The sequence below is a fragment of the Megalops cyprinoides genome, chromosome 7, assembly GCF_013368585.1.
Source record: "Megalops cyprinoides isolate fMegCyp1 chromosome 7, fMegCyp1.pri, whole genome shotgun sequence".
NCBI lineage: Eukaryota > Metazoa > Chordata > Actinopteri > Elopiformes > Megalopidae > Megalops > Megalops cyprinoides.
The window spans coordinates 24,148,593-24,170,884 of record NC_050589.1 but is presented as its reverse complement, the minus strand read 5'-3'; the positions used below and the strand labels follow the sequence as shown (position 1 = coordinate 24,170,884).

Sequence of the window (22,292 nt, the reverse complement as noted above, 5' to 3'; positions counted from 1 at the left end):
AATTCCATCTGAAACGGAATATTGGTATAATTCTTTACTAGTAAAATTCCTCTATAACCACTTGAACATGGAACTGTGGAATAATGAAGGAGCACAGTCTCTGCAGTCAGGCTGGTTACATTTAACATATTTTTAAGTGCTATATACCCATGTAACTTTAATTGTATACAATACCATGTGTAATAACCAAGGTGTATGATAGTTACATGTGCCATTTTGCTGACCATTTTTGGAATGGAAAATAACTAAAGGAATGAATGAACATGAGACATGCTGCACCATCAGGGAGATGGCTGCTCATACCCACTGAGCAGGTTTACCTGTGACTGGGTGCTGTTGCCCCCAGTGCCTCCTCCGCCTCCTCCTCCACCTCCTCCTCCACCTCCCCCAGCTCCAGCAGCTCCTCCGCCTCCCTGCTGGTGGTGGCCAGCCATCTCCGCCATCCTGCGCTCCATCTGCTCCAGCCTCTCCAAGATGGACATTCTGAACTGGTTATCTGCAGGAGAGCAAGTACACAGCACACTGAGTACACCTGTGCCTGGCTACCTACAGCACAATGAGTATAGCAGCACTGGGTTACCTATAGCATATTGAATACACCTGAACATGGTTTCCTTGAGCACACTGAGTAAACCTGTGCCTGGCTACCTGCAGCACAATGAGTCCACCACGGCAACCTACATGGTCAGTACACCTCTACCTCTTCAACACGCTGAGCATTTAGAGGACACCGCACAAAGAGGGTGCCACCACAGCACTGACTGACCACCAACAGTGTCTTCTCCAACACACAGCGGAGACACAGCAGATACTCGAGACGCGCATTCTCTCCTCTGCCTCTCCTCACCTGTCTATATCTGACTGCTTACATGCAATTTACCTCACTTCATATTTTGCAAACCAACCTTACTGTGAGCCACTGGATATGTCTGCAAAATGTCTTTGCACAGAGAAATATGGAGAAGAGCACTCGCAGAGAAACAGAAACACTGTTTCTGAAGAAGGAGTTAGGCTTTATGTACACGGCTGCTCCTGCAACAGGGGTCTTGCCCTCTCATGCTTATCGGCACAAAGATGAGCTCTGAGGGGTTATCTGGGTCAGCACATAAAGGCGGTCTGGTGCATTAAAAGGTGTTTTGCTATAGATATGATATGGACAACAGCCAGAGCCATATGGCACAGTAAGGGAGCAGCCTAAAAATGGGGGATTGAAGGAAAGCATGTCAGACAGCCATCTCTGTACAGGAGCTCCTAATGTCCTCTGGCTGCTCACCACAAAGAGCCTGTTATACAGACAGCATTGAGTGTGGCAGCCCAGGGTGGCTGCCAGGTTTGGTTATAGTCTCTGGATCACATTCTGGCATTCCCAGTCTGTGCCTCTAGGGCTCTGGGCTTCCTGTGCTCTGTCTCACTGCTGTAACATGCTGAGGTCTCCATGCTCAAGTTGTTATTATGTTAGCGATTAGTATCTCTCTGTTAGGAGCTACAAGGCTCTGACTGTAGCAATCTGCTGCTGAGTGGTGACTAAGCAATGAGCACATTTTTAAATGTTATTCATTTATACAGCTGGATATTTACTAGAGCAATTCCCACCTCAAATTCAAACCAGTAACCTCAGGGTTACGAATCCTGCCTCTTAGCACCACACCACATTGTCACTGCCAATATTTATTTTTCTTATACAGTAAAGTCCAGCCCAACACTGACTGAGAGCAGCTGAAGGCTGTGGATTGGTTGAGAGCACCTCCTAAAAGGGAAGCTGATAGGCACTAGCAGTGGCATGGGATCTACGTGTGTGAGCAGGCCAGACAGCCAGAGGCAGACAGCGCAAGGAGCACACAGTGCGGAGGACAGACAGCATGGCAGCATTGCTGAGTGATGGTTTAGACATGTCTTTGTTCAGGCTGTGCTGCAGTCTGCTGCAGTGTGATGATGTCATGTGCACCTGGTGCCCCTGACTCTGCTCTGTCAGAATGCGACTCACGTCCACTGCAGAGAGAGGGAGCAAGCGAGGAGGAGAGCGCAAGAGAGGGAGGGAGGAGGGGGGAGAGGGGGGAGGTGACAGAGTAACGGCGGGAGAAAGGTTGAGAGAAAGAAAGAAAGGAGAGGAAAAAACAAAAAGAGAAAGAGAGGGACGACAGGAAGTGGACGAGTACGGGAAGTAGGAGCGAACGACCAGACCAGGCTGCAGAAACACACTGAGGTAATGAATGCCCTTCTTTCCCCCATAACCTCCTCACTGCATCAGACACATTCATACTCAATCAGCCAGACAGGGAAAGGTATGAAAGTCAGACTGAAAATAAATAAGTGGGGGACAACAAGCTAATGGTTATGAACATACTGGTCCCATCAGATACATATCCCACAATGCACAGTGTGTGAACTCACATCATCTTTTGAAAGGTATGACATGCGTTCTACACCAATGGGAGATTTTTGCTTGGATTAACTGGGAGGGCATTCCATTATCATCTATAGTGTCTTAAACTCTGCCCCCTGCTGTCTCCGCACAACGATCTCCCTGCTACATGATCAAAAAAACTCAAATTTTGCTCTATCACATTGCATTTTCTACCAATTTAATGAAGAAATCCATACAGTAATCATAGACCAGTCCACAGAACTGCCCCAAAGGGGCTTCAGCTATGTTGTTACTGGTATGGATGCACATGTGATAATCATGGCTAATAACAATGAACTTTGCCTGATGAACTCTCAGGCAGGCTGAACTGCATGAGATGTAGGATGTAGGATAGATCTGATAAACACTTTTACCTCCAGAGATGTTGTACTACCTGAACAAAACCAAGTGAGGTAACATCTTATCTGCATATCTCATTAAAACCTTGTCACCTCTGCTTTCCCACATCAGAGCTGTCTACTGGGGCAGCACACACCGCACAAAACACAGTGACAGAATGTGAAAGTATTGTGAAAGCCACATGATGTAACAAGCAATCTCTACTCCACTGTGATTTCTACTGATTGCACTCAGAAGCCAAACGTGTGAAAAAAAATACCCTTTAACGAGGCTTTGCCAGTTTTACAGCTCTGGAGTAGCAACCGGTCCCCACTGATCTGTCACGTGCTGCTAACGTGTCACCGACCTCTGAAGAGGCTATACCATCAGCTGCTGTAGCCTAACCTTTCTGCTGACTGTCTTGAAGACTCTGGTATCGAACACGAGGACTTCCGTCCATCACATCAACCCCAGTTAGCCTGGGTCTCCAGAGCTTGCCACAGTTGCACGTTGTTATCAGATTCTTGCATCAGACAGAAGAGAAAGTCTACAGGTCCTCGGTGAGGGATCCTGGTTTCTATGTGTTAATGATCTCAAACTTGAGACGCGAGGAGAGAAGTAAACAGCTCTTGCTCCTGATCCTAAATGATGCAGGGCTAACAGTGTGGTCAGTAAAGTGGAGATGGATGAGTGTTGAGCAAGGTGGTTTTTTTTCAGTGTGTTAAGTAAAGATCGTATGTTCTGTAAGGCAGTGCTAGCTGCGTGTTCAGTAAGATGATGCTGAGGATGCATTCAATAAGGTGATGCTGGCCATGTGTTAAGTCAGGTTGAATGTAATGCAATGTAAAATGTGAAGCTGTTCCTGTAAGCCCTCTTCCCACAGCCCACAGTCTGTGATGCCAGCCTCCCCTCTGCTGTGCTATGGGGAGATCTTCACTGAGGTTTAAAAAAAAGAGTTGCATTCAGTTGCAGTCAGATGGGTCTTGCACACTGCCCCCTGCTGTCACTAAGAGGAATTGCTCCAGCTTTGCAATTAACCAGCTTCATTTTATTTTTCTCACGTCACCTCAGAACTTGGAGAGCCATGTAAGCAATTTGTTTCTCCTGACCGACCTCCCATGCACATGCTAGCCAGGCCCAGCCCTGCTCAGCTGCACCAGTGAAAGGGCTGCTGCTGGAAGAGCAGGGTTAACAGGCGCGGTGGAGCAGGTCCGCTTTGCTGGTCGGGGGCGTTTGACAGGGGCCTTCATTAGCAGGCATGTGGAGAAGGAGGATGTGAATGTGCGGTCATCCTGGCAGGGGCTCTCCCACAGCTGTGTGGACCATCTGCACACTGTACTCACCCCTGACTGTTACACACACTACAGCGCACACACACACACACACACACACACACACACACACATTACATTATAGGCAGTTAGCAGGCACACACACACACACACACACACTCCACCACTGACCTATCTAGAATCATGTCTGACGTGAGCTGCAGTCTGCCTTAGGAGACCTGTGCATATTTTGCGTAGCTCTGACAAATCAGCCACAGTAGCCTTACCTGGTTAACAGGTTTTGAACAATACATATCATCCAGTGAGAGGGAGAATACGTAGCCTGTTACATTTACATTTGCACACAGCTAACTGCTGTCTATGTCTTCACTTGTAGCGGATCTGTTCAAGAGCTAATTCAGAGTTCTTCAGTGTCAATCCACAATGAGTCCATACATTGTTATCACTGTGGTGTGCGTGCTTCAGTACAGGCTGAGTTTCTACATTGAGGCCTTGGGGTTTGTTCCTTGATCCAGGGAGTGAAAGTCAGTGCACATTGTCCTCCACACTAACTGCATCTCCTGACCCTTAAACGAGTAGGGCATTGGCTAGGAGCCAGACCGCCTGACATAATAGATAAGAGGCTCTCCAAACTCATGTCATTCACAATCCATCTGTGTGTGTGTGTGTATGTGTGTGTGTGTGTGTGTGTGTGCATGCGTGCGTGCAGTTGTGCGTGCGTGTATGTTTGTGTGTTGTGCTCCCAACAACATCAGAATGTATTTGCATGTGGACATGCAGCAAGTTTTTGTGATATAAATATGTGCCACATTTTAAGATTTCCTCAGGAAAAGGTCTGTCTGTCCCAATACCCTTAACTTGGTTTTTGGAAGTTTTACAAGACACATATAATGTACATTCCTCTGTAAGCACACATTTCTGTGCTTATGGGCGACCTATACTGTCCTTACACACATTGCATGTCAGTACGAGCCCTCCTGTTCCAAAATAGCCACCTCAACAGGTACATAGTCCTGTGAAAAATAATAAAATCCAGGAAAAGTGTTTGGCTGGACAAACCAAGCCTTTATAAACATAACAGAGGGTTGTTTGTGTCCTGGGTGCCTTGTCCATTCAAGTTAACACTTTCCCTTTACCAGATAGCTTTCCCCCTTTACCAGAAACCTCAAAGTTGGTATTATACATTACCACAAAAGATAATGTTACAGTTAACTGCAGCTGTCTTTACGGAGATCAACTCTAGGTGGTCTTGTAAAAAAGGACTCACTTTTCATCCATAAACTGGATAGTTTAAACACACAACATAAGATTATTTGTAATCCACATCAGAATTGTTCAGTGCCAGCATTCCTCCTTTTTCAAACCTCACACACTGCATCCTGCCCCTCCAGCATTTGAATAAGCAGGTGCTTATTCATGCCAGTGAGAGATATTTACTTTGGAATGTATAGCTGTATGTTACACATGCAAATATGCAAGGTGGGGGCACATGAAATAAAACCAGGGTAACATGGACATCACCCTTCTGAAACTACCCTCAGGGAAGTACGGAAGAAGAGTCATTTCCATTTCAAAAAAATGTGTGAGTCATGCCAGAGGCAATTTTTACATGCTGTTGATGCCACCAAAAAATAAAGCCAAGGAGGGAGTGCATGCTAACAACTTTCACTATGACAGACAACAATCTCAGCCATTAACCTCTTGAGCTCAAGAGATCTGGTTGAATGCAGTGCATATACAATCTTGCATTACTCGGCCACATCACTTTTTTTGTTTGGTGTTTAGTTCCTACTGAAAAGTGAAGTCACCCATACAGCATAATGAAAATAAAACATTAACTCCCGATTTGAATACGGTTTAGACGGAATTTCCCTTTTGGAATATCAGTGGGGGATGAGGGGAGTATTCTAAATATGGAATCAGTGCTGAGCTCATACTCCAAATGACACAAATCTGCTTGGTATCCCTGTGATAAAGTCACCAGAGTAATACCATCCTATGTGTGATTTAAAAACTACACTAAATAAATACTACACTAAATAAACAGCATCAGGGTTATTCCCCAGTGAAATGTAACTGAACTACGTGTTTATGGCTTCAGTGATAAATGTGCACAGAAACACAAGTCAGTTTTAATTAATTTAGTTTAAATTATTTTAAAGAGTTGTACAAGTAAAATATAAGCAATGTTTGACATCACCTGGCCCGGGGGTCAGAGTTGACCATAATTTTTATTGCTTTCAATAAATAAATAACTAAATACCTAAGATTTGATCCACATATACACTGGTCAGCTCATACTTGCAGGATATGTCTTCATTTGTATTATTTAAACATGATTTTAATCTTGCTGTTAATGCTATGTCACTTTAATCTGTGTGATACGGTTCAATGACGCTGTTGCCTTGGACCAGGTCTACATAATTTTCCTTTGAAAGCAAAAAGAAAGGATAGAGATTACACTTTTATCTATTTACTCGCGTCTTTCCTGACAGACAGCAAATTCACTGAGAAGCGTTGCCATTATACCTGAAACATTCCATGCGTGTCGCATCACTACAAGCCCTGCTCCAGGAGAATGCAAGCGCATACCGATCTGCTACCATTAGTGTAATGAAAATAGCAAACCTCCGGTCTCGCTCCATCAGTCTCGTTCCCGCTTCCCGTATCTTGCCCGAGCTGCTGACCCAGTTACTGCCACACAATAACCCCGATTTATTATTTTTTGAAGAACCCAATCAGTACATTCATGTCTTGCAGCCATTTCAAAACTAACCAACAAGCAACGACCTTTCATGTCAGGAAAAACTTTATAATAAATGTATAACATTTGTAAAAATACATTTGATTTACTTATGTGGACATACCTCCACTGACTGGAATTTATTGTAACAACGTTTCTGAGTATCAATACAAGTACAGAGGTAGTTGAGGTTACAGTAGGCTTTTTTTATTATGAGGTTTTCACTAGCGGATATCATGGGCCTGAAACAAGCATCAACAGGCTGATGGAAACACCTGTTGAATTACTGAGACTAGGCACTTTAAAGAGACAAGAACGTGAACGTTTACTTAACCATACAAAAACGCTTTTTCATATTTAAACAATAATCAAACAATAGTGTTTTCCTCGGTGACTACTGGCAGAGGATTCATTCCGCCAGCACTGTCCTATTTGAGAACATCGCTCCAAACGTCGGATCGCTGTCCACATTCCGCAGTTCTGAAATGGAGCCATGGAACCACATTTAAACCGGACTGCCAACATTTCCCGTAACTGCAATTAACACAAATAACTATGAAGACGAAACCTTTTCTGTTACGCTAAAAAGACTTGCCTTTCTTAAGCCATGGTTCCAACTGAGCTGACTCGTTGGCAGTTGGCAAAGAGAACAACAAAGGCTGCCTAATACGACCGCCCTGCCGAAACGGTAATTTTAGACAAGATGTCGTGTGGCAGAATTCAGAAACTATTTAACAGTATGCAGAAGAGAAAACACAATAGACGGTCTGCAGGAAATAATCAACCGCGCTTCACGGAAGCGCACTCTACATGACTTCTAAGCGAATGACCCACAGCAATACAGAAGTAAAAAAAAGGTTTAAAGAAATCATTTATGTAGGTCGCCCAGATATAATTCAGACACAACAACAGGTCCATCTGCCACCCAACCAATTCTCTTAAACTAAGCTTTCTTCACGAAAATATGAAATATAGACCAAGAATTGTGTTTCTGAATATCAGAACAACGCATGACCTATACATGTTATTGACAAGCAAAGGACAACTTCCCTCTCGTGCTTAAAATCCCTTCCTTTATACTGCTAACTTTATTTGAATACGGTACTATTCGAATTTGCATCACCAAAGCAAGTGATGTGTTTTACTATTTATCCTTACTACATTCTAACAGGCTACTAATTACCCTTGGGTAATTATATATTTCAAAGAAAACGATACCTTAATATGCTGGGTAGGCATGGTTAGACTTTTTTTAGACGTACTGCACATGAAATTAATTAGAATCAACAGTATTAATGGACAACGCGTATCATTATGATGAGAGGAAGGCTGTAGATTGGTTTCATGTCTCTGGATGCACCTGGTCACTGCGTGCAGTACAATCTCCTGGAGTTTGAATAGTGATGGAACGCAATATTTAAATAAAAGGACATAAATGCTGTCATTGCCCACTGTGCAGGTAATATAACTAACATCAATATCATCAAGCTACACAACTAACCAAAGCTGGGTTGGGCAGAAGCTGTCAACAATTTAAAAACACAAACAACGTGAAACACCACAAGGCACTTCTCAACAAAACTCTGACAGAAAAAAACGCTCAACAACGAACTGTCTCACTTACTTTACAACAGCTATTTGATCCGAAAGGAGGATAACTAGACTGGATTAACGGCAATGTAACTCAACTTTCCTCCGCCTCTCAGTCAACGACAAAACGCAGCATTGTGAAAACCACAGTAAAACAATATCTTACAAATCAAATCTAACCTTCTATTTCATTATCCATCCCTGGAGTTTTCCGCAAAGTCCCCCTTTTCAAGTAGAGAATGCGTTACTTATTCGCATCATGACCGAACCCCAAACGGCTGCCTCTGTCACTCATACACCATACCCACTCTTTCTCCAAATTCAGTACTTCCTAGCGTTACTACACATCTTCCGTTCAGCAGCTTGGAGAAGCAGTTTACTGACAGACTCAACAACAACAGAACAAAGTGGTGACGATGAGAGAGAGAGAAAGAGAGAGAGAGAGAGAGAGAGAGAGAGAGAGAGAGAGAAGGAAAGAGAGAGAGAGAAGGGGGGCAGAGAGAGAGAGAGAGAGCGAGAGAGAGAGAGAGAGAGAAGGGGGGCAGAGAGAGAGAGACAGAGACAGAAGGAAAGAGAGAGAGAGAAGGGGGGCAGAGAGAGAGAGAGAGAGAGATTATGCGCCCTCACCATACTTGCTCCCTTAGCCCCCAGCCCCACTATCTCCCCTCCTCCTCTCCCACCACCACGCTGCCCCTTAAGAGCCTGCAGCAAAAGGAAAAACATACATCCCCAACAGTCGCACGCGTGCCGCAGGTAAACAGACGCCCTACTTTTCCATCAGCCATCATGCTGCCAATCTTGAGACGCGCGCTCCTGGCACTGGAATCACCGCTATTGATAATAGAAACCCGCGTGCTCTTACTTTTAAAGTCGACATGTCACCCAGTAACGGAATCGAGGAAGTTATTCGACACAGAAAATGAAACGAGAGCCGTCGCTTGACATCCTTCTGAAGACAACACCCTGCACGGTGCGTGATGGATAATCTGAGAGGGAATTCTGAGCGACGTTGTAACGGGAAGTATATACAACCAAAGTACATTATTTGTGGTCAACAGTTATGCCCTTCTGTTGGTAAAAGAAGGCGATTTATCCTCTTCGTGAACAACTTTTTGCCTTGTCCATCCTTATTTAATTCCCAAAGATGTGTTTACATAACACGCTGACCCTTCCACATTTCGCACTCTTATTTTATTATTTTTCTTAAATCGCCCCAAAGTCTTGCCCCTTTTATAACGATACGGTAGCTGGGAACTCGCTATAACGTCGGAATGGCTAAAGTTGTCGACTCCTGTCTCCGCTTTATCGCATTAATAATGAAGGCTTCTACATGAGTCTGTAAACTGCGGACGGAGGATCCGATGGACGCAGTGGCTCGGCTGCGTTGCAGCTCGGCTGTCACAGCCTTCTTTTGTCCTGCCCGTGGCTCCGTACCTGCAATGCTGCAGAGACCCCGCCCGCATTATGACAAACCAAGGAAGGCAGACATACTTAAAAATATTACAGTCATAGGCTGGTCAGACTGAGAGAGGGGCGACAGCAATATAGTGTGACAATAAGATTTAAAAATACATTTTGGGACGTGTGTGTTCGTACTACAATATGGAAGCACTGTAGATAAAGAGCCATGCACTCTCAATCTTTGTCATCAGTTCACCTCTTACAAGTAGCGCAGTATATGATACACATTTTGCACGAACAGTGATATAAATAAAACTATAGCCTACAGCATTTTTAGCATAGTAATTGATAATCGTCGATGAGTAGAAGTGATACAGTTGTAAGAGAAGGGTGCCTGTTTCATTTAACTACCTTTCTGGAAAATATATTGCTTGTGAGAAAGTTTATTTATTTACACGTGAGAGCACTTTTCCTAAACACATTAGAAGGTGTACAAATGGGCATTTCAGGGTATGGTATCCTTGTGTTGAACTTAAACTATTACTATTACTACTACTACTACTACCACTATTATTATTATTGGACTGTTGGTTAATTTGGGGGTGGGGGGTCGGGTCCTGTGCATCTGGATAGGTAAATAGCGAAGTCACGTTTCTGCTCCAAGTGCCTCTGTGGCGTGGCAAAGGAGCATTTTAATAAACGTCAACGGCAAGGTTGAGGGGGGACAGAGGGGGTACTTATCCCATCACAGCAAATCAACGTCAAACTCCTGGGCCACAAACATAACCAACGGCAAAGGTACTATGTCACTGTAATTCCTCCCCTCCCCCACATTCTCTGTGCAGCAAGGACACCACAGATACACGGAGTCTCTTCTCCTGGCTACTGAAAAACAGACACACATGAAATTTTGGAATGCTCCTCTGCAACATAAGAACTTGAGATGAACTTGCAGTTTTTGACAGGAATTGCCCTATCAGTTTAATTATTTGTTGGTATGTTCTTGAAAGACCTGGAACAAGAATATTTTCCAACGTGTTTTTATATACTTTTAAAAATCCAGTTATTTTATAAGGGAGCCTTGTCTTCACATCTCCAGGCTTACATGCACGTACGTGTACACACAGACACACACAGATGTACACACTCACATTCCTCCTTATCATGTCCTTTCTTAAATGTCCTCAGCTAAGATCTTTGAACTCATCTTTCTGTACTTGCCTCCACTGCTCCTCTGATGTGCCTACACACTGATCCAGAGTCAGTTATTTACTGCTCCATCCACCCAGGTCCTGGGCGAGATGACCCTCTGCCCTGTCAGCTGGTAAATGCAAGGAGATTACTGCCATGGGACCCTGCCATGGCATACAGTTCAGGCCACATGGGCTTTCCTGAGACATAAGAGTTTTGACCCATAGATGCTGTTATCCAGCATTAACATAGGCTCAATGGATTTGTTTTTCCTCGCCTGCTTATTTTCAACCACCACTGGACTGATCCCAGTTTAACCTCTTTGCTCCTTTGATGTCCACATGGACTGTTAGCATTTTGGCCAAACAGACATCTGGGTCTACCAAGAGGGGTCTACATTTGTATATCATTTTTTACATTTACTATTTACAGCTCCACACTCAGTGAAAACCAGAGGAAACTCATCTGGTTAAGAATTCAAATAAATAAATGAAAAAAGCCATTAACATCCATGCACTTAATGAATGTTCAATATTTATTTGAAATTCCACTTCTCCATGCACAGTCTACCATGACAGCGCTGGCTGACCCCACAGTTTGTTAGCAGCCAGTAGATTCTATCATAAACTGTTGGACCACTTGTCTGGTCCAGTCTGTAATACTAACAAGTCCCATAAAGCATACCAGTGTTGAACAAGAAAAAACAAGGCTGAGAAGATTAGACTGCTGTGCTTTTGATTGCTCATTCTCATTTAAGAAGGTTGTCAGTTTAAGTAATAATTAAAAATTTCTGTTAGCAGAAGATTCCATTTTCACTTAATCATGTCTGTTGTTGTTACTGTACATCACAGTCACTTTGGGCACTTCAGTTAAACCATTTAAGCTTGGGGTAATTATAAAGCCAACCAACTCCAGCTGCAGTTGGTTGCAGGTGAACCCTTCACAATAAAGCTGAGTTCTCTCTTTTGAGGTCACCAGCCACCGCCAATGCCTCCCGAGGGCATGCACAATTCAAGCAGTGGAAACAGACGGATCAGGGCCAAAGGCTTGGACTTTTTCGGATAAATGCTGTGCAGATGCTCTGAAGACCCTGCAATCTTTATCATATGTGGATTGGCTGACATACTCTGGTGGTTCCAGTGAATTAGACTGTACAGAGGTCAGTCAATCCGCACGCCATCTGCACAGCATTGGGCTGAATTCTCTTGAATAAATTCTCTTGAGTTCTGAATGCTTGCACAGGCTCACTGATCTAATGGTCATTTGCAGGGTCAAAAGATTGGACCACTTTTTGAGAAATCAAAGAAAGATCTTGTTGTCTTGCGACTTTCTTTTCCCCCAACATGACGTGGCCCTGTCACAAATGCTGCCTGAATGAGGCACTCCTGACATATAGCTAGTAAGTGAGGTTGGCACGTTCACTAGGAACAACTTTAACATGCCATAACGTGGCTTTATTGTCAGTGGGAGCAAATCAGTTTATCATCCAAAGCAGGATTATATCCTATTTAAAACAGCCTCCCGGATCAGTGATGTTTTCTGGTGCCACTTTCTGTGGCAATCCAGCATAAGCCTTCCTCGGTCCTCTGCCAATCACGCCCCCCCCCCCCCCCCCCCCCCCCAAACCCTGATCCTGCCTCCCCTCCCAGGGGACACAAAGAGCTCCTCACCCCAGATTAAAGAGAAAGGAAATGAAAGGACCTTTAGTGGAAGCTTAAGCACTGCGCTCCCTGCACTCTGTTTAACAGGCTGTCCTCGAACGGATGAGAGAGGCCTTTTCTCTCTTCTGCTCCAGTGGCTCACAACAAAAGCGATCCCTGACCCCCTGCAGTGCGTCTCTGCCCCTCTGACGGCAGCGCCAGGCCCCATCCTGCACCCAGCCTCCATGCACCAGGCTGGTAAGTAAGCGCATCCGGCGCCCACTGCCTCTGACCTCCTCATGGTTCCCTTCCTCAAACATGACAGATGCACAGGAAGGGGTGGGATATTCAGCAACCTGGGATATTGTTATTGTATTGTACTGCAATGCCCTGTATGTGGAATGACTGTTAAATTGGCAAAATAATGAATAAAAATTGCTCACAACCTGCACAACATTCAGAAATATGTGTCTTCTTCTCTGGGGTGGTGTTTCCTCTGGTGCCCCCTATTATGCCCCCACCCATGTATGCTTCTCTCCCATGAGGCAGACAGGCAAACACAGTGCATTTTCCCCACAGTGCTTAGTACACACCAGCCAGGGCCCCTCTGGGGCTCAGTGATAAAGTAGTACATTATAAATGCACTGTCTGAGGTGTGAGGCAGGAAAGAGGTGCTGACAGGGTGTTGCTCTATGTCTCTGGAGCATGTTCACACCTAGCCCCATTCTTCCTGGCTGCAAGCTAAGCCTGGAAAATCTTCTGAGTCTTCTGGCACAAAAACAGTTTTACTGTGATTATTTGATGAGTAGAGGCCTGGGATGAGTTACCTAGCTCACATGTTGCATGTGCATATAATATATTAATTGAAGCAACTCCAATTAAAGTCTCAAGAGTACAACAGTACCCAGCTCTGGATGCTAACTTACAGCTTTCATTGTTCCAAGCCTCATTTCCAATGGCTTCTAACCAGTGTGAGCAGCAGGGTTTTGACATCAGAACCTGCACGGTTGATGATTTGGCCCCTCAATAAGACAGTGATGGACTTTTACATTTGAATGTTAGTCTGTACAGCCTGATCTGGAAATTCACCCAATAACCAATCAGGAGAGGTAACACTATGGCTCTAATGATGTGTGGAGAAACTGCTGTAACAACAGGACAGAGGTAATCCTTTATTTCTTTCCAGTGGTGCAGTGCTTAGTGATGTTGTCATGGAGTTTGAAAACACTCACAGGCATTTAAGATTTTCAAAATGTAAAAAAACACCTTAATTTCACATTAATAACATACTCTGGGAAGAGAGATGGAGTTTCAACCCTGACATGAGTCTTCTTAAGGCAAACACTGTGGTTTGAGCAAACTACTACACACCACACCAACCACATTCAGGTGTACTCACAAACAACATGAAGTACAAACTTTACACCTTTACACCGCAAAGTCCACAGGTGAATACAACTTCAAATTCTTACAAATTCTCCCAGATTCTTCAGGGTAGTCATGAAGCATCTAGCAATGTAGATAGACTGGGCACCACAGGCAGCAGAGAAGGAGGAACTGAGGGTCTTACCATCCAGAGAGAGCCAGTCGTGCTGGGAGGAGGGCAGGGAGGGAAGGGCCCGGGCCTTGTACTCAAACACCACCGAGCTGGAGATGATCTGGCTACTGACAGCCACCTGCAGGGTCACCAGACCTGTGTCATGGGCTGCAGACAGACACAGAGACGCAAGGTGAGCAAAAGAGAGAAGAAAGGAGAAGCAGTGTAAGAGAGGAACAGTGAGGGATAGATATACAAAAGGCAGAAACAGAGGGATGGAGGGAGGGAGAGAAAGAGAGAATGAGATGGAGGGAGGATCAATGGAATGGAGATACAGAGGGAGAAAGAAGTTTAGAGACAGTAAGAGATAGAGAGACAAGGAAAGGATGTAAAGTGAGAGGGAAGAAGAGAGAGAAAAAAAAAACAGAGGGAAAGAGGGAAAGAATTTATGATCCTTGTGACAACTGTCACATCCATCCACATGGCACAGAAATATGGCCCCCATTCAGCCCTGTGTTTTAGGTCTTACAACCTTTCCTCGTGCATATGTTTGTGAGCTTTGCTTAACTGCCATGTTGCAGACTTGGAAAGAAGACTTTGGATACTAGAAGGACACTGGTAATTGTGTTCATGCCAGAGACGTGTTGTCTTGGCCTGCTGTCTGAGCACAGTGAACAGTAAGTGCAGGTGTCTCTCTCACCTGGGCAGTAGCAGCGCAGCACACCGGGCTGGATCAGAGAGGCGGGAACGGAGATCTGGTCAAACAGGCAGCTGTAGTTACTGCTGGCCTCCTGCCAGGGGCCTGTGATCAGCACCTTCACCCCGCCCTGAAACACAGGAGCAGCCGTCTCAGAGCGCTGCCCCCTACTGGAGACTGCTGACAGCTGAAATACACCACCTGTTCACCATCTTGATCACTGAACAATGCACTGTCCTCACACCAACTGTGCAATGTGACAGCACTCTTGTTAATACCACTATGAATTACCAGACCATGCCGTGGGTTTAAAGCTGAGTTATTTAAGGGTCACAGCATCAACATGATTATAGCTGATTAAGTAGAGCAAATGATGAGGTACTAGAGTATTTTTTGATCAGAAAAAGACACCATTAGTTTCTACTGCCATCTAGTGAAATGCAGAAAGAATAACACCCCCAGGATTTTTCAGCGGCCTAATTTAAGGGTCGATGCTGACTCCATTGCCATCTTGTGGTGTCAAAATACAGCTGCAGTAGACTAGGCTTTTTCCCTCAAGTAGAAATTGAATCCTACTTGACTATAGACACAAGGGCAATCGACATGGTCAGAATTTCAAAAGAGTCAATTGTAAATCAAACAGCATGTTACGCATACTTTTCAAACAAGGCAATACCTAACAGATGATCATTTGGCACATTCAGCAAAGAGTGCTGATATTGGTCGGACGCTGAGTGAAATAACCTGAAATGGTTCAAAGTGCTAGCGAGCTTGGAGATCCAGGCTGTGGACAGTGTGTAAGAGTCTAACCTCAGGGTATGACCACTCGGGGGAGTAGTCTGTCACCATGAAGAGCCTCCCTGTGGCCTGGATCATTCCCAGAGTTCCCTGTGCCACTGCTGCAGACACCACCTCTGCCACGTGCATGTAGGCCAGCGAGCCTGTCTCGCCAGATGTCCCAGCAGTGCCCGTCCCTCCGGCCAGAGACTGGGGACTGCAGCAGGGCTGCAGGCAGAGCTCGGAGGGGCTGTATCCTGCCTCTGCCTGTACCCCCCCCTCCTCCTGGCTCTGCTGAGGGCCCCCTCCACTGGACGAAGCCTGCCCCTCTGCTCCGGGCGTGGCCACCAACTGGTGTGTGTAGAGGGCCCCGCCTGGCCCCACGGTGGCCCCTCCCCCGTCCACAGAGATGAAGTCATTGATGAGGTCAGAGAACTGATTCCCAAAGGAGATGTCAAAGTGGTCCAGGCTAATCTCCATGCCTCCCCCGCTGGCCCCAGCTCCACTGCCAGCCCCACCCAGTCCCTGGTGGGCTCCAACCGTGTTGTAGAGCCCTTGCACCAGCCCCGCCCCTTGTAGGAGGGGTTGGAGCTGCTGCTGGGAGCTGCTGTTAGCGCCGTTGGAGGCGTTCCCATTGTGTAGAGCCGTGCCCTCCCCTGCGCCTCCTCCTCCTCCACCCCCTCCGCTGTCATTGGCCTGCTGCAGGTAGTGCTCTCCGCCTGTCTCAGTACTGCTGGCCCCACAGGCCTGGAGGTGATCCCCAGACTTGAGTAACCTCTCTGCTCCGTTCTCAGAGCCCCCTGTCTGGCCAGCCCCTGCACTGCCTGGCTGCTCCAAGCTCACCACCTCCTCGTGTTCCGGGCCTAGCCCAGGGAAACCCCCCTGATACTGCAGCAGCTGGAGGGAGCCTGGCTGGCCAGACCCCTCGGTGGGCGATCCCCCGTTGCAGCTGGGGGCCTGGTGCTGTCCCTGGTGGGTGTGGTGATGGTGGAGGTGGCCGTTGCTGCTGGGAGAGTCGGTCTTGACCACCTGCAGGCCCAGGTAGCCCCCGGAGTCGTGGGAGTTGGTCTCCAGCAGGTGGGTCTTATGCCCAGATCCCTGTCTGCCCTGCTGGGTCTGGCTGGACTGTGGCGTCTCCTGGAGGAAGAAGCTGGGAGAGCGGCTTTGATGGGTCAGATGGGGGCTGGACATGGGCTGGCCGTAGCCTGCTGATGCCGCACCGGAGGAGTAGTCTTGCTTGGCATCGATGGCACTGAAATCCATCTGCTCCAGGGTGGTGCTTGGACTCAGCCCACCACCAGAGGGCAGCAGAGAACCTGTGGGTGTCAGGGTGAGGGAGCCCTGGGTTGAAGATGCGCCATTTGAGCCGGAGACATTGCTTCCGCTCACTACGGCCCCCACTTGGTAGCCACTCTCTTTGGCCAGCTGCTGTTCGAAGGAGGTGTCCTCGGTCTTGATGTTCTTGACGAGGGCGGAGCTGAAGCCGTAGCCAGGCTCGGGGAGGGTTGGGGAGCGCTGCAGGCCACCGTTGCTGCTCCCGCTGCCCCCCGAGGAGGATGAGGTGCTGGAGGAGCCGCCCTCCACCTTCAGCCTGCTGCCCCCGTAGGTCTGGCCCTGCTTAGGGTTGTTGAGGAAGCAGTCGGGGTCAAAGTTCATGGTGGTCTCAGGCAGCTTGATGGTGTTGGAGTCCAGGCTGCTGGAGAGGACCAGCTCCTCGGACACGCCTGTCGCGGACAGCATGGCCAGCCCCTCCGTGCCCCTTGCCCCGCCCCCGTCCCCACCCGTCCCGCCCGGAAAGGCGAACTTGTGGCTGTCGGAGGTGACGGCCAGCACCAGGCCCTGGGAGGTGGCGTCGGCGCCCATGAGGTGGGCGTTGGGGCCGCCGGTGGGGGACATGCTGTAGACGGGGTCGCCGGTGACCTCGGACATGAAGACGGCGGCGCTCTGCGACAGGCTGCTCATGACGGAGGCCACGTGGCCCATGCCCGGCACCACGGGGCTGTCGGCCATGTCCGGGTCGCTGTTCAGGCCGCTGCTGATGGAGACGGGCGAGTTCTGGGTGGTGTCCGGTACCTCCACCTGGTTGGTGGAGGACACCTCGGTGCTGTTCTGGTGCAGCAGCACCGGTTTGGGCACCTTGCCGTTGCGCTTCTCGCGGGCGCTCCCGCCCCCGGCTCCACCCTTGCTGCTGCCGTGGCTGTGCTCTGTCTTCCCCTCGGACACGTCGTTGTTCTGGACCTCGGAGTGGGCGCTGCTGTAGCCTGTAGAACGAGGGTCCACTTTGGGCGAGATGATACGGTGCTTAGCACTGTTACACTTGTGGTGCATGCTGCTTCCAGCACCTGCAGTTAGGACAGACAGACAGACAGACAGACAGAGGGTTACATATAATAACACTACTGCTCACCAAGAATTCAAAATGCTTTGTGCTACTTTAAATTGGAATTTGGCAAAACGTTGGATTGTTCAAACATCTGCAATGCTGCCTTTCACATTTCCAAATGCACACATGATCAGGTAAAAGCCAAAAACAATGAAATTAAATATGTGTTAAATAACACAACCTAGGAGATGTCCACACTAGAATAATCTACCAAAAACTGATTTTGAGTGAAGTAAAAGTAAAAAGTAAAAGTGAATAGAAGCCCACAAGGTTATCATGCTGCTCTTGATGTGACGTAACTTCTCCTGCACATATTGCTTTCCTGTCTGCTATGATCCTGTCAGAGAATGCTCTTCAGAAAATACATATATACTGCTGGGTCAATGATGGATATAATGGGGATTCAAAAATTCTCTTCAACAGAGAGAATTACAAATTATTGTTAAGAACTAGATACCATTTCAAACTAGGAATTCACATAGTGTATAACCGTATAACAAAACTATGCAAGTAGACACACATTTTTACATTACCTTAATATTACATTTTTAACAATTAACTTTGTAAAGACAAACCTCCAGTCAGTCCCTGCACGGATAAACCAAGACTTGGTATGAAGGCATCTTACCAGCTGAGTACAGTGCTCATTTTTGGTTAGCAAGTGCATCAGTGATCCATTGCTATGGTATTCATACAATCTCTGTATTAGCCCAGGCAAATTGATTGGCTAATAGCTTCTGAATCGCCTGTTGTACAGATGCATTGTTTGCTATTTCCAGCTGTACCAAGCTCAAGTCTTTCAACGCCTTGGGGAGGATGCCTGGCTTTCTTTACAATATAGATATAACAGCTTGCTAAACTAACAAGCCTAACAAGTTACTGGTTAGTTAGATTACTTTCTGAAGCTAATATGCGCTATTTATACAATTTTTCTAAAATCGTTAGCTGGTGAGATAATGATACATACCCGCCAAACTAAATCTCAGGGTGTGGGCACACTGGCTACGTAGCTGCTATAGGTTTACATTTATTGGAATTCACTTAGCTGGTCTGTGTGACTGGGTTCCATGAAAATAATGATACACAGTTGTGAGTGCCAGGACGGTTGCTGGCTGTGCTGAACATATCCATAAACTATCATGTTGCAAGTGAATGGACCATACCACACCATAAATTATGTAAATAAAATTAAAAAGATTAAATGAGTCACTGTGGCTCCACGGTGATATGTGATGCTGTCTAAATTTATGGCAGGTTTCAAAGACCCACTCAGTCGAATCTATTATGTATGTTAGTATGTTAGTTAATAGTATGTTATTTGTATGCAAAAAAACCTCTGAAAACACCTTTGACTATGTGATATGTTAGAAACTGAATACCTTAAATTTTTTCATGAAAAATTTTTGAAATAAGCCTGGGGATGGTTCAGATACCTGATAATTAAAGGCAATTATGCATGATGATTTGGCTAGATGCAGGCACATTCAATATTTTTCAGGTGCATGGTAAAAGTGAAAAATGACAATAAATGAATGAGAGAATGAAAATTAACAACAGAATGTGGGTATTTTCCTATGTATTATCTGAGCAATGGAATGAATGCACCTGCACTCCAGATTGCATTTAGATTGGCACTAAGAAAGAAATAGTACCATACACCATCTGAGTGTGAATTTGTCACTATGTCACATCATAGCAGCACACAGGAATCTTGTTTCATCTTAGGGACTCAGACCTCAGGGTTGCGGCTCCAACCCTTGCCTTGTTTAGACCTCTACAAATAGTAACGCCCAAAACCAAATCCTGACTGATGGCGTTCACCTTTACTTACTCTAGGGAGAAATGGTGATTTGAAGCAAGGCTGATTTTAGCAGCCTGCTTTGCCCCTTTTCTTGCAGAGCTTTACCCTGTATATCATAAACCCTACCCTTCTGCTATGCTCTCTGCTGCTCCTGCTGTTCTCTCCTACTCTGTCCTGCTCTCTGCTTCCCCCTGTGGCCCTCACCTACTGTCCTCTGGCCTCTCCTATCTTAATCTCTGCTACACCATGTAGCTCTCTTCTACTCTCTCCTACTCTCTCCTGCTCTCTGCTGCCCCCTGGTGCCCTCTCCTACTCTCTCCTGCTCTTTTCTGTCCTGTCCTACTCTCTCCTGCTCTCTGCTGCCCCCTGGTGCCCTCTCCTGCCAGCCCTTACCCAGGGTACCAGAGCAGAGGCAGTTGTGGGTCCGGGGAGGCGGCTTGGTCTGGTGGCTGTCCAGAATCTGCTGCACCAGCTGCTCCACAGAGAACCCAGAGCTGCTGTTCCCATTGCTGCAAGTCCACTTGATGCCATGAACTGCCGAGAGAGAGGGAGACACAGTCGTCAGCCGCCTGAACAGCTCACCAGCCACGCCATGCCCCCGACTCACTCCTCTGCACCTGCTGTAACCCCGTACTCTCACCCACTCCGGTCCCTGACTCCACCTGACACTCCATCTGCCTCCACTCCCTCCTGCCCTGCCTCCAACCCCCACGCAGCACTACATCTGTAGGAGGGGCAATGGCCCTCACATCATTGCCTCCTGCCAGCCCCAAACCAGATCCTAGGTCAGCACACTCCCTCTGACAGCAAATCCTAAATGAGTTTTCAGATGCTGTCCAGTAAGGGGCAGACAGCTCAGTGATGAGGCCCTTTTGCGCCAAGTAGGAATATGAATGTCCTAGGGAGACACCTATTGGCCAGCTTTCAGAACTGCAGCCTGAGTGCTGATTGAAGGTGACATTCCTGTGTGCTGCTACGGCTGTGATGAAAATTCGCTGTAGAGAAACAGGCTTCTGTGAAACATGAATGCAGGTCTGATTTCCCTGGCTGGGTTATGTCTGGTTACTGCCTCTAATGCCTTTAATGCTGCTGGTACCACCTTCGTAATGTTTTATGCTGACACTTATTACAGAGATGAAGCCGTCATTACAGCCACTCATAACTTTCCTTCAAAAAGAAATAAAAAAAATTTTCTGCAAGTGTTCTGAGAGCTCTGGAGATGTACAAATGTATCATATCAAACAAAATCAAGGAAGCTTTAATTTCAGTTCTTCAGTTAAAAAACCAAGGGAGAGCAGGAGAGAGAGAGAGAGAGAGAGAGAGAGAGAGAGAGAGTGTGTGTGTGTGTGTGTGTGTGAATGTGTGTGTGTGCGTGCGTATGTATGTGTGTTTGTGTCAGTGTATGTGCATGTACTTTATACTTTTTACTTTACTGTATGTGTGCGTGAGTGGTTGTGTGTCTTCAGTGTGAATGTATGTTTGTGCATTAGTGTTAGTACATGTGTGTGTGAGGGAGATACAGACAGAGAGTGATAGAGGCAGACAGTCTCTTCATCCACTTTATTGACACAGCCCCTGCGATGAGATGCAGTATTTATTGCATCAGCACACTTCAGATGAACGTGATATTAACACTAACGTCAGCCCCAGACCCCCTCATTCAGATGACACTCAGCCTACCAGCACCACTGGTTAACAGAACAACTCAAGCATCAAAACACACAAGTCCTGTGAAGAGGAGATAGACTTTATGATTCTGCATGTGTGATGAGGCGCTTTGTTCTGGCCTGTGTGGTGATAACTGGAAATATGTGAGTCTGATGGAATATGAAGTGTATCCAGGCTCGGCGCCAGGATAAAATACAGAGGGGTGCAATTACAATCCATGGGGGCGCACAAAAAGTCATAAATACTATGCAGACATCAGGATATAAGACGATAACTGGGGGTGCACTGAGGTCCGTCTGAGGGTGCAATGCACCCCTAAGCACTGGGGCTGACTGTATCCACACCTACTGCCTTGGTAAGAGATGAAGACAACATCCCTATATGTTCTTCCACAGAAACTCAGACATTCATGAGGGAGTGAAGGTGACTGTCCAACACTAAAGCCAACATTGGCTGTGTAATATGAGGAATAAATCAAAGCTTTCTCAATAAGTGTGAAAGAAAAAAAAAACGTTTCAGTGGCACACCGCATGGTCCCACGCCGGCTTTGTCGTTTGAGGTCAGCGTTCCTCGAAACACAGCTCTTGTGACAAATGCGCTGTCCTTGAAAGCATGAGGAAAGCCTCTGGTGCCATTCGCCCTACATGCATGTTTCTGCCCCATTTGAGCTCTGACACGGGAGGCGTGCAGACAGCTCCACGACAGAACTGCAGCACTCATGAGTTTTTTCCAGACCATGCGTATGGCTTTGGACCAAGCCTGTCTCCAGGCCTGCCTTTAACGTAATGGTTTCCTCTGCATCACTAAGCTCTCTGATAAACCCCAGCCC

General features: G+C 46.6%; 1 protein-coding gene across 9 annotated transcripts in view; it reads right to left on the bottom strand.

Annotated features, from left to right (window-relative positions):
• The window catches only part of camta1a (calmodulin binding transcription activator 1a), a 309,841-nt gene that overhangs the window by 10,867 nt on the left and 276,682 nt on the right, over positions 1-22,292 (bottom strand). For all 9 annotated transcript variants that reach the window (XM_036532715.1, XM_036532709.1, XM_036532711.1 and 6 more), the window contains 5 exons: positions 20,189-20,329; positions 15,645-17,953; positions 14,838-14,964; positions 14,171-14,305; positions 321-496 (listed from right to left, as the gene is read on the bottom strand). In XM_036532715.1, the coding sequence (XP_036388608.1) occupies positions 321-496; positions 14,171-14,305; positions 14,838-14,964; positions 15,645-17,953; positions 20,189-20,329 (2,888 nt within the window). The remainder of the gene's footprint in view (positions 1-320; positions 497-14,170; positions 14,306-14,837; positions 14,965-15,644; positions 17,954-20,188; positions 20,330-22,292) is intronic.